This window comes from Thunnus thynnus, chromosome 24, assembly GCF_963924715.1.
Source record: "Thunnus thynnus chromosome 24, fThuThy2.1, whole genome shotgun sequence".
NCBI classification, from domain to species: domain Eukaryota; kingdom Metazoa; phylum Chordata; class Actinopteri; order Scombriformes; family Scombridae; genus Thunnus; species Thunnus thynnus.
In genome coordinates, this window is record NC_089540.1 from 19,554,787 (window position 1) to 19,567,815 (window position 13,029).

General features: G+C 42.4%; 1 protein-coding gene across 3 annotated transcripts in view; it reads right to left on the reverse strand.

The window, feature by feature from the left end:
• Window positions 1-13,029, reverse strand: part of nhsl1a (NHS-like 1a) — a 29,677-nt gene that overhangs the window by 12,509 nt on the left and 4,139 nt on the right. Inside the window, exons 1-3 of one of the 3 annotated variants that reach the window (XM_067583074.1) lie at window positions 10,662-12,234; window positions 4,670-4,780; window positions 2,350-2,495 (exon numbers count right to left, since the gene is read on the reverse strand). In XM_067583074.1, coding sequence (XP_067439175.1) covers window positions 2,350-2,495; window positions 4,670-4,780; window positions 10,662-11,343 — 939 coding nt within the window. In that variant the 5' untranslated portion in view covers window positions 11,344-12,234. Of the gene's footprint in view, window positions 1-2,349; window positions 2,496-4,669; window positions 4,781-10,661; window positions 12,239-13,029 lie in introns of those variants that run through there. The other 2 variants (XM_067583076.1, XM_067583075.1) reach the window with 2 other exon arrangements.

The window sequence follows — 13,029 nt, forward strand, 5'->3', positions numbered from 1 at the left end:
TTAAAAATTGAAGAGACAGGTTAAACCTTGTAGAGCCTGGTTTAACCTTGTAAAGTCGGGTTTCACCCAGTTAAGTCCAGTTTTACTGCAGTCAATTCAGATTTAGCTTGGTAGGGTTGCGTTAAACCCCACTACAGCTAGATTTAACCTCAAATTTAGACTAAATAAATTGAGATTAACCCTATGTAGAGTCTAATTTAAGTTGAGTGAACTGTACTTTAACCCAATAGCATGAGGTTTAACATTAGTACAGTCAAGTTTAGGAGCAATATAGTTTGGTTTAACATGGTACAACAAAGTTTAACCATTGTAGAGTCAGATTTGACACAATTTAAGTCTAGTTTAGCCAAATTTAATCTAGTGTGAACCCAGAAGAATCTAGTTTAGTGTGGAAAAGTTGAGTCATATTTTATCCCATTAGAGTCTAAATTGGACTAATAAAATCAAGTGTAATCCCGATAGAATGTAGTTAAAGGTAGACAGTCTGGGTTAGCTATAGTTCAGTCTAGTTTAACCCCTTTAAGATTTAGCCCAGTAGATCAACTTTGGAAGATTATAATTTATCCTGGTAGATTCAACTTCAACCTCAGCAGAGTCTGTGAAGTCTAGTTGGGTGTGACTGGGTTACTACTCTAGTTCATTCTAGTATAGTCTACTTTAGTCTAGTTATATCTATGGTTACCTTTCTCCTCCAAACTGAACACTTGAAACAAACTGAAAAGCAAGACTGAGAGAGAAAGTCCAAGAATCTGGACCTCTGAGAAGAGAAGAGGAGGATAAAACAGTGATGAGAAACAGAAAACATGACGAAAGACAAGTAAATCAATGACCATGAGAAACAATGCAACAAAGAGGACACATAATGATATAATAACTGTGTCAGTAGTTCAGTTTGACCAGCAGGTGGCAGTAAAATAAATGTATTCTTTATTTATGCATCATTTCTTGTTAGTAGGAGAGAAAAGTACATTGATAGTACACAGTGTATAGTACAGTTATGTAGTAAGGAGGTTGGACACAGCTTAAGTGTTCAGGAGGCTTCTTCCTGCCGGTACAACTGTAAAGACTTTTGGATAATATATTTTGACAGGACAGGTGTGATATGTGTAGCAGTATTGATAACAGCAGCAGTGGAGGAAGTATTCAGATCCTTTACTGCGGTAAAAGTATCAATACAGCAATGGAAAAATACTCTATTTCAAGTAAAAGTCCTGCATGAAAAATCCTACCACAGTAAAAGTACATAAGTATTATCAGCTTGATGTAGTTAAAGTATTGCAGTAAAAGTACATAAATATTATGAGCTTGATGTAGTTAAAGTATTGCAGTAAAAGTACATAAGTATTATCAGCTTGATGTAGTTAAAGTATTGCAGTAAAAGTACATAAATATTATGAGCTTGATGTAGTTAAAGTATTGCAGTAAAAGTAGTGGTTTGGTCCCTCTGACTGATATATTATTATATATGACATCATTAGATTATTAATAGTGAAGCATCAGTGTTAGAGCAGCATGTTACTGTTGTAGCTGCTGGAGGTGGAGCTAGTTTACACTACTTTATATACAGTTAGCTAGTTTAGTCCAGTGGTTCCCAACCTAGGGGTCGGGCCCCTCCAAAGGGTCAGCAGATAATCTGAGGGGTGGTGAGATGATTAATGGGAGAGGAAAGAAGAAAAAACAAAGTTCTGATACACAAATCTGTTTTCAGTTTTTGGACTTTTTCTCTAATCTTTGATTTTTGCTGAAATATTGGATCATTTGAACATTTATTGAAATGAAAGCATGTGAGAAGTTTAGAGGGAAAAATCACTATTTGGTGGAGCTGTTAACAACTCATAGACATGTGAAATGTGACCCCGACTACACACTGCTTTTTGTAAGACGTCAAAAGACAAAAAGGTTGGAAACCACTGGTTTCATCTTTAACAATGTGTTGTATTTTAAAAGCTTGTTATATTATCCATTGTGTCAAATCTTCATCTGAAAAGTAACTAAAGCTGTCAAATAAATGTAGTGGAGTAGAAAGTACAATATTTCCCTCTGAAATGTAGAAAGTAGCATCACATGGAAATACTCAAGTAAAGTACAAGTACCTCAAAACTGTACTTGAGTACAGTATTTAAGTAAATGTACTTTGTTACTGTCCACTGGATAACAGAGCAATCTAATGACAGTATTTGTGTTGTCCACTTAGTCTCTTGTTTCAACCCAATCAGTTTTGTTCTGCTGTAGTCTGTTCAGCCTCATTAATATTCATGAGCAGCACTGTAGCCATATTAATATTGTGTGTGTGTGTGTGTGTGTGTGTGTGTGTGTGTGTGTGTGTGTGCGCGCGTGTGTGTCACTAACCATTTTCCTGCTTTTGTCCTTCCACCTTCGGCGTGTGCTGCTCTCTGATTGGTTGAGACCAGAAGACGAACAGGAGGCGGGGCTTTGAGTGCAGAGCTGAGAGGCAGCGGATCCACTGTAGCCATGCTGAGTCAGCCCGTTACACACTACACACACACACACACACACACACGTTCATACATGTAGGAGAGAACAGACACAAGATGAGACACTGAAGATGTTCATATGGCCGATAACCAATAATCTGTCAAATCTAACCCAGCAAATGAAGAGAATGAGAGGTTATCAATCAATCAGCTCGTTAACTTTTTGTTTATTTTAGAATATCTTTATCGTGATATTTAGTTTATTACAGTAAATCAATAGATCATGATTCTGATCCGTCTTGATCAGTCAGTCGAGTATAAATTCAGGATTAACTGAGACATGAAAGGAGCGCTTCATCTTCATCCTTTGTCTCTGAATTGGGGCGGGGGGTGACATGCAGCACTGCAGCTACTGTGATGCAGTCTGCAGCAGTGTGTGTGTGTGTGTGCTGCAGCTCTCTTAATTCAGCTCAGTATTTAATACATTGATTATCGATGACTGAATCTACAGCTGATCGATTTTCCTCTGCTTTTATGTTTCTGTCTCGTCAGCTTTAAAGATGCCAGATATGATCTCTGAGAACAGTATTTGTGCAGCAGCAGCAGCAGCAGAAACAGAACCAATAATCTGCTTTTATTCACTGAGTCTTAAACAGCCTGAAACAGCTTCACCTGCAGCTGCAGTCTGACTCTTCATCAGACACCAGCTTGCTTTATTTTGCAGCGGTGGAAAAGGTACATTTACTCACATACTGGATGATTTCTGATTCACTACATCGTGGCCTCAAAATGATCCGCTTCTATCTGACACGTTTGTCAAAAATAAAGTTATTCACATGAAACTATTCTTTGATGAGTTATTAAGATTTTGTGTAGGTTTATTTTTTGTTTTCTGCATTATTATTTATGTAAATCATTCTGAATGACTTGTTTCTACACAGTTAGCAGAATAGTTAACAATAATTACTGTTATTATTAGTGACTTAAGTTACTGTGATTACTTAACAAATGACAGCAATGAAAGCCAAAATGTTATAATATTTAAGAATACGAGATACATGAGATAGATATGAGACAGACTGCTAGCCGCTGATGCTAACTTTACTACTGTGAGACTATGTTCAGAGCTCAGACACTGACAGAGACTCCAGTTTGTCCAGACAGAAAATAAGTACATGTAGAAGCAGAAAATGACGAGAAAGACTCTGAAATGAAGAGCAGCAGACAGAAACAGCAGCAAACACAAAGCACAGCAAAGCAGAGTAAGGAGAGGACATAATAGTCTGAATCCATTTTTTCTGTCATCCTGAGAGTTAACATCTCCATCTTCATTATTTTAACTTCGTTTGAAATCAGTAGTTTATGAAGAAGCAGCAGAGCATCATGTGACATCTGGACAGACTCCGACTGCTAATGAAGATCTTGTGATACGACTGACATCTCCACTAAAAGGATCTTAGTGCCGAGATAATTCAACCTTTACTGTTTTTATCCTGTTTCATGCTTGTTTACAGTTTGTTTTATTTGTGTTGTGACATGTCCATATTTTAATATTATCTGTTTAATTACAGAATAAAATCAAACCAAACCAAATCATGCATAATGAGTACTTTAACTTTTGATAATTCAGCACATTTTGATGATAATACTTACTGTACTTTTACTGAAGTAAGATAATGGAGTATTTTTACATTGTGTGTGTGTGTGTGTGTGTGTGTGTGTGTGTGTGTGTGTGTGTGTGTGTCAGAAGGTTAGTGGGTAAAGTCAGTGTCTGTTGACGTCTGTCAGGTAATCCTAATCCACACACACAGATTTAAGTTGCGCAGAGTCTAAATTTGGTTGAAAGTAAATGTTTCAGCAGTATTTTAGTGACTTTATTTAAACTTTAGTATAAAAACTAAACCTTTCAACTAAATTTAGATCATAATTCTGTATTTTTAATTATTAAAACAATCTCACCACAAAGTGAACTCTGAATCTCTGAATCTTTTAAGGCAACAATGATGAAAAGTCCTTAAAGTTCAAATTCAAAACAACTTGGCGTCTGCTGATGAAGATCATGTGATATGACTGAAAGCTCTGTCAGTGTTGTTAATGTTGACATGAAGAGCCTCCTCGGTTATTTCATCCAGTCAAACTTCATTTAAATTCATCACAAAATAATAATTGAATTTGTAATGTAAGAAGGATGACGACATTAAAAGTGTGAGATGTTTTTTCTTTTGACCTCTGACCTTGCAGATCATCAGCGCTGCTGGAGCGTTTTTTCCCCGGGACGAAGAGCAGACCCTGCTGGGGCTTCTGGGTAGTGTAGTGAACAGACCACTTATTGTCCCCGTCCCCTGCTGCAGAGAGAGAGGGAGAGGGAGAGAGAGAGAGGGAGAGAGAGGGAGAGAGAGAGAGAGAGAGAGAGAGAGAGAGAGAGAGAGAGAGAGAGAGAGAGAGAGAGAGAGAGAGATTCCTTTGACATTTCTGTGTGTTTAATCTGGTTTCAGCAAATCCATTCACTCTCACACACACACACAGCAGTGATGATGAGTGTTGCAGCACTCAGCACTCTTCAAGGTGACCTCACACACACACACACACACACACACACACACACACACACACACACACACACACACACACACACACAGCCAGAGTGGACAGATGTGAAGTCAAAGTCTCAGTTTCCTGCAGTTTTCAGGAGGTTCAGCTGATCTCAGAAACACACAGTGAAAATCAGAGACTAAGATGGTCCTTGAGGGGGTCCAGGGGTCCTTGAGAAGTACCAGAAGTCTTCAAGGAGGCTCAAATGGTCCTTGAGAATGACCCAGGAGTCAGTGAGAAGTAACAGAGGTCTCTGAGGGAGTACCAGATGTCCATATGGAGGCTCAAATGGTCTGAGAGGACGTCCCCTAACCCTTGAGGGGATTGCAGGGTCTTTCAAAAGGTTCTTGAGCTGGTTGCACACATCTTTGAGAAGTACCAGAGAGACACAAATGGTCCTTGAGGAGGTTCCAAGGTTCTTGAAAAGGTATCAGATGTCCTTGAAGAGATCCAAATGGTCCTTGAGGAGGTCACAGGTCCTTGGGGGTGTATGGGCCCTCGAAAAGGTTCTAAGGGGTCCTTGAAGAGACTCAAATGTTCTTTGAGGGGATCCCAGAGGTGACTGAAGTTCTTGAGAAGCACCAAGCGTCCATGCAAAGGCTCAAGTTGTCCTGGGGGAGGTCTCTGGAGATCCTTGAGGGGATTGTAGGGGTCCTTGAAAAGGTTCCTGGAGTTCCTTGGCTGGTTCTATGCACTGTTGAGATGTACCAGAGACACACATGATCCTTGATACGGTCCCAGGGGTCCTTGAGGGGGTTCCGTAGGTCCTTGAAAATGTACCAGAGGTCCTTGAAGAGACTCAAATGGTCTTTGAGAAGTTTCCAGGGTCTTTGAGAGGGTTCTAGGAGTTCTTGGACAGGTTCCTTGAGTCCTTGAGCTGTTTCTATGCATCTTTCAGAATTACCAGAGACACTAATGAACATACCAGAGTTTCTTGAAATGATCTTTGAGGATATTTTGGGGTCCTTGAAAAGGTCCCAGATGTCCTTGGGGAGATTTAAATGGTCACTGAGGAGGTTGCAGGGACCCTGTGGGTCCTTGAAAAAGGTACCAATCAGACCTTGAGGACAACTAGATGTCTATATGGACACTCTAACAGTCCTGGATGCAGTCCCCAGGGGTCCTTCAAAAGGTACTAAAGGTCCTTGAAGAAACTTGAGCAGGTTGCAAGTCATTGAGGGGGTTCCAGAGGTCCTTGAATATGTACAAGAGGTCATTGAAGAGACTCAAATGGTCATTGAGGAGGTTGTGGGGTCCTTGAGCTACCTCGATGCATCCTTTACAAGTGACTAATGATCCTTTAGGGAGGTCCCGGGGGTCCTTGGGGAAATTTAAATGGCCCTTGAGGAGCACTTTCCCTGTAGGTCTCTGAAAAGGTACCAGAAATCTTCCAGGAGGTTCAAACAGATCTTGAAAAAGTCCCTGTTGTCCTTGAGAAGCACCAGACGTCCAAACTGACAATCTAATGGTCCTGGAGACGGTCCCCTGGGGTTTTTGAAAAGGTACTAGAGCCTTTGAAGAGACTTGAGCAGGTTGCAGGGTCCTTGAAAAGGTCCCTGAGGTCCTTAAGTCAGTCAGCTGTACTGTTGCTATGGTTACCTGCAGTTTAACGCACCTTGAGCTCAGATTTAGAGAGGGTGGTTAAAATGTCACTGTTTGATTTTAACATACACCTGACAGCCAATCACAGAGCAGTATTTTATGAGGCCGTCTTTAGAGAACTAGTTACTCTGATAACTACTCGCTCCCTAAACACGAGTGATGCTCTCTCACCCCAAATAACACATACACTCACCTCTGGTCTTATTGAGGTATCTGAGGACGGATTTGATTGCCGCTCCGATCAGAACCATGACGACGCCACACACACACACACACACAGACCGACACACAGCGGCGAGGCTGCAGCAGACAGAGCAGCAGCAGTAATGCAGCTCAACTCGCTGCGACGCCGCTCTCCTCCCACTCCTCTCTCTCTGATCCTGTCACTCGCCCCGCTCTCTCCCTTTCTTTCCTTCAGACACACATACACACACAAACACACATACACACATGCCATGTTGGCGGGAAGCCAGCACACGTGTGTGTCCTTCATGTGTGTCGCCAGGTGATGAAGGTTACCCACAAATATTGAATTAACACACACACATGAAACATGAAATATGGTGCTTTGTAGACGAAGAAAGAGAACTGAAAGTGTGTGTGTGTGTGTGTGTGTGTGTGTGTTCATCTTTTATTCTCTGTGTTCGCCGTCCTCGCTGTGTTTCTCTGTGTTCTTGTATTTCTATCTTTGTGAGGACTGAATTGAGATGAGGATATGTCATCGTCTCCTCTAGCAGCTGTATGAGGGACAGGATGAAGCTTAGGGTTTATCAGGTGATAATGCACAAATAAGTGTCTGGATATAGCAAATACTGGACTCAGATAGTCCATTATTGTCTCTATATGGACACCAGGAGCCTGTTACTGTCTATGTGGACACCTGGGAGTCATTGTTGTCTATCAGGACACCTACTCTACTACCTTTTCGCCCATATTGCATCATGTATCATCAGTACTGTTTATAACTAACACACGGGATATATAATGATAGCGTTAATGGTTGAGGATCACCTTCATCATCACCTTCATCACCAGTCACAAACTGGGACAGTTCCAGTCTGTAAGTGTGTCAGCTATGTGGGCCAGTGGAGCAGCTAATTACTTTTGTCTTCATGCCTGACAGCCTGTCTGTCTGTCTGTCTCTTCTACTGTTTTAATTAGTTTAATTAATTAGACGGTAAATAGGCCACACTGTCGTTATGTCACAGCGAGTATATATATAGTTGTCCAACTGTGAACTCATCTGTTCCCGACTCAACTGTGAACAACAAAAAATGTGACCAGAATCATCCCCCAAAATCAAAGCAGGCCTTACTAACACACTGTTGTTTTTGTTATTTTGATGGATTTCTAAATGGACTTTTGTATGACTTCACAGATGTCTGAGTTTATACATGTTTTCTAGGACAAATCAAACGTCACTGTCACCAAAAAGACAAAGCGAGGAGAGGATTACAAAGGTAAACTGTCAGATCCAGGTGTGCTTTATCCGGACTACAACATGTAGCTGAAGGTAGCTAACAGGTGAAGCTAACAGGTAGCAGCTGCTGCATGTAAACCCTGTTCATCTGTTACAGGAATTAGCCTTTAGCCTAGCGTATGGAGCTGCAGCTAATCCCTGCTCACACACATGCACAGATAGAGGAGATTATGCACACAGGGGAGTTAATTAAAGAAGAACATGGAGAGCTGGTGTGTTTTTGTTCTGTGTTTTATCTGAGAACAAACATCTGACTGGAGCTGTGATACATTATTGATCAGTTTACATAATCAGAGATCCACAGGCAGAAACTGGCACTGTCATACTGCTCGGATTGCAGAAACTGAAAGCAAAACGCATGAAAACCAGGCTTATGGAGCTTTTTCAGACATTTTGACTCGTCATCACAGGTGGAGAATCACAGCTCCAGATGCTCACTGGCTCACTGTCACAGCTTGTTTGTAACTTAGCCATTGTTAATGTCGTTAGTAGCACCTACTGTGAAGAGTCAAACTGTCTGCTGTGAATGGTCCAGTGGGATTATTCCGAAACTAAAAACAAAAACATTAAACATTAAACATTAAACATTAAGCTTGTTCTTTTAAATATTGCTTCAAACAAGCATAATTAGGCAAACTTGGACCATTAAGAACCAAACTGATCCAATCAAGAGTAGCTGGTAGAATTAGAGCAAAGAAAAAGCCAAAAGGGACAATTCAGGACTAAACAGACAAGTTGTGCTAAATGTGTCAACAAAGGCTGGAGCTGGAACTATTCAAGACCACACTGGGCCAAAAAAAAGAGTAGCTGGGACCACTTAGTTATAGTGAAACATCTCCTGATGCTAAGATCATCAGTGATGTTTCCTGTGGTCATCAGGTGTTTTGGATCTTTCAGACATCATACACCCTCACCCAGGCGACCCAGCTGGGGTTGATCAGCCCTCAGCTTCTTCCCTAGCAGCTGTTCTCCACGAATCCGCCCTCTAATCCATAGCCACCTTGAAGCTCTCTCTGCAGCCTCTGTGTTATTCCAGATGGCTCTCCTCCTCCTCCTCCCTCCTTTGATGCCAAGTGCAGCATGGGTAAATGGTAAATGGACTATACTTGTATAGCGCCTTTCTGGTCTTCAAACTACTCAAAGCGCTTTTGCTTTACGAATCACATTCACCCATTCACACACATTCACACACTGAATGGGTACAGGGGCTACCATGCAAGCTCCCAACCTGTCCATCATTCACATACACACTGATGGCACAGCCATCAGGAGCAAAGTATCTTGCCTAAGGACACATCGACATGCAGACTGGATGAGCCGGGAATCGAACCGCCGATCTTCCAATTAGTGGACGACCCGCTATACCTGCAGAGAGATTGCCCTGCAAAACCTCTGCACCCGACCTCTACAGGCAAGCACCTCACTTTCCAGCCATCCTTATGGCGGTCTTGACCAGGCTATTGTATTTCTCCATTTTCCTCTCAAAGGCCTCCTCCATGCGCTCTTCCCATGGCACAGTGAGCTCCAACATCACAATGTGCTTCGTTGAATGTGCTCAAGGGATCATGTCCTTACAAAACTGCTCAAACAGTCAGAACAATCATACATATCACATCATATCCTCTGGATTCAGATCTCAATCAGCAGCACACTGATCCTGGTTTAGCAACAGGATAGACTGATGTATAAAAGAGTTTAAATCGACGGACTCTAAATCACCTTTTAGAGGGCAGAAGTTGGTACGCTCCATTAAACAGAGCCTGCCGGGCAAGCTGGGACAATTCAGGACCCAAAAGAGCGGAGCCAGACCATTTAAGACCAAACTGGGCCAAACAAGAGTAGCTCGTAGCTTTGAGGACCAGAGCAGAACCAAAAAAGTGCCAAACCAGGATAGGTGGGACAATGCAGGACTGAACAAACTGGGATCAGTCGGGGCGCAATAGTGCTAAACAAACTGAGACAACTAGCTAGGATCATTAGGACCAAAAAGATCCAAATCAGACTAGCTGGGACCATTCTGGTACATGACCAAACAGAACCAAATTAGGTTAAACTGGACCATTCAAGACTTTTCTTTGGGTCTTAGTTCTTGTTTTAGTATCTGTATCTCTAGTAGCAGAACTTTATAAAAACAGTCCAGACCAAAATACCCAGCAACTATGTTGGAGGCTCTGTGGCGACCTGGAGGCTGATCATACTGTGCTGTGATGTACCTGAAGGGAAGATATCTGGCAAAATTCTGCTTATAGGCAACAAAAAAGCTGATCCTCCAGGGAAAGATCAATGGTTTGAGATTGTTAAAGGCGATATTTTCGACAAGAACTGGGAAAAGTGGATCATTTACATGAAACATGATGCTGAACAAGTAACTTAACTGTTAGGATATGGATACATATCTGAGTTCCCCTACACAACTGAATAATGTCGTATTGTTTCGTGTCATATTGTACGTGTGCTCAACTGTTGTGTCCAGAGCTGAAAACGCAGTAAAAATGAAAGTGTTAAAAAGAAAACAAAACATATAACCCACTACCCAGAATTCCTAGCAGTACCTCTGCGTAGAAGGGGAGTGGTCTGTGTGGCTTCCTGCCCGGAGCTCTTCCCTCGGCGCCGTCTGAAGAAGAAGAAGTTGGCCTTGCGCCTCCTGCTGGGTTGGTAGCGGTACTGTGGCGGCACCTCTGGCTCCCTGAGGGGGGGCGGGGCACTTAGAGGGGAGGGGACAGGCATGGTGTAGCCGGGGCGGGGCTCCGGGGTCGGGGGGGACGAGCTTGTTCGTCGTCGCTGGGTGAGGGCGGGGCGTGCGGAGCGAGGCAATTGGAGGGGTGGGGACTGAGGGTGAGGTTTCCCATGAGCCTCTGGAGCGAGGAAGAGTTTCCCATGAGCCTCCGGGGTGAAGGAGGGGTGGACGTGGGGTCGTGGCGGTAGGTGCTGTGGGCGAAACCAGGGGCTGTTGCCTGGATACTGAGGGTGAGGTGGGAGGGGCTTTTTGTCAACTGGTGGCACCCCCGGTCTGCCAGCAGCACCAGCATTAATCCGGCAGATGGCGTTGTGGTGCTGGTGGATTTTTGCGCTGAGCAGGCGGCGCCGCAGGCTGCCCTCTGTCTTTGGCTGCAGGGCGGCCATCTTGCGTGGAAGAAGCTCATCTAGCTCTTCATCGGGGCCCGTATTCCAGCAGCGGGACGCCACGCCGGGCCCTGCCCCCTCGCCACCCAGACACTCCACGTAAGAAATCATCCTGATTGGCTGTCTGATGACTTGCTCCACCCACAGGACAGATCACAGATGACGCACACGATGAAAACTTGCTAATATTTCCATCCTTTCACAATAAAAGCCCCAGAGAATTTCCAAACCTTCATCATAAAAGCTCCTAGTTTTTTGATCCTTTTGTTTTTCAAAATTAATGTCCTCAGTGTTTCCTAAAAGGGGCTGTCATTAAAAACAATCAAAATGAATGAAAGCATTTAGCAAGGCCTTCACAGTCAAAGCCCAAAGGTTACTAGTTCTTCAGAATAAATGTCTGCCCTTCATAATAAAATCAAAACTGTCTTTAACTCCAATTCTTGACCAAAAAACAGCTTCAAACTGCTTCATAATGAATCTCAAAGATTACATTTTGTTCACAATAAAAACGCTAAATGTTTCACAAAAACAGAAATCTTTCAGAGTAAAACCTCAATGATCAAAACAAGAAAGCCTAAAATGTTTGAGAAAGAAAACAAAGCCACAGGTTCTGTAGCCTTCACAATATATTTACTACATCCTTCATGAAAAATGTCCAAAAACGTGTTCAGTCCCCCAAAAAGGAATCACGATAAAAGCCTTCAGGTTTGGCATCAAATCCTCACAAAGCTTCAGATCTTCTTCATTGCTGAAGGTTCTTCTAGTCAGCCACGATTAAAACTTTTAGCATCTCCGTATAACATCTCCTCACTCCCTCACGATGAAAAAACAACCTCAGACTTGTTCCCACAGTCCTCCAAAACCAAAACCAAACAACTCCTCGACTTCCAAAAACGATCCCAAAACATCTGAACAGAAATGTTAAAGAGGTGTTGACTGTGTGCTGCTCTGTTTTGCCTCCTCTCTCTCTCTGCCGCTAATCTACTAACAGGGATTATCCAGGTCTGCAGATGGCCTGTGTGGGACAGGTATTTACCTCCACCCACTCACACACACACACACACACACATTGCTTGATACTGTATTACTGTGTCAAGTGTCAAACTGGGTAATTCTATATCGGGATCTCACAACAGAAGGTCAATGTTGAACAAAGAGCTCCCTCACTCTTTGACACTTTTCTACCAACTCTGTCACTCTGAAGATGACTTTTCAACCTTGAACCCAACCTGAATCCGAATCTGATCCTAAAACAGTGCTGGCATGACCTCTGACCCCAGATCCACACAGTGTCCTTCATTATTTAAAGGGAAAGTTCAACATTTGGGGAAATACACAGTTTTTAAATGCCTGCAACAATTCAACCTTGCACACTTTATTTTTTACATTCTCTAGTCTTTATTTACTTATTTTAAATATTAAAAGTTTAAAAGAGATTTAAAGTTTTAAAACCTGTTGCACCTTCTCACCAAACCCAGGAAACGCAATTTCACTTCTTCATTGGTAGCGTTTGACATTGAAAAGTAAAAATGTCTATTTACTGTATTGCTGCTGATACAGTTGAAAGGTCCAGAACAAGTCAGTAAGGAGACCTTGAGCTCAGATTGTCAAGATCAACAATGAACCTTTAGTCTGAACTTTTATGGAACATAAGTCCTTAAAGTGCTCAGAGAAATTGAAATATGAACACCTGCAATTCCACGACAACTAAGCAAACTCCATCTGCTGTTGAAGACTGTGTGATATGGTAGAAAGCTCCGGGACAAGCATGTAAGTGGACCTTGAGATGAGACCTTT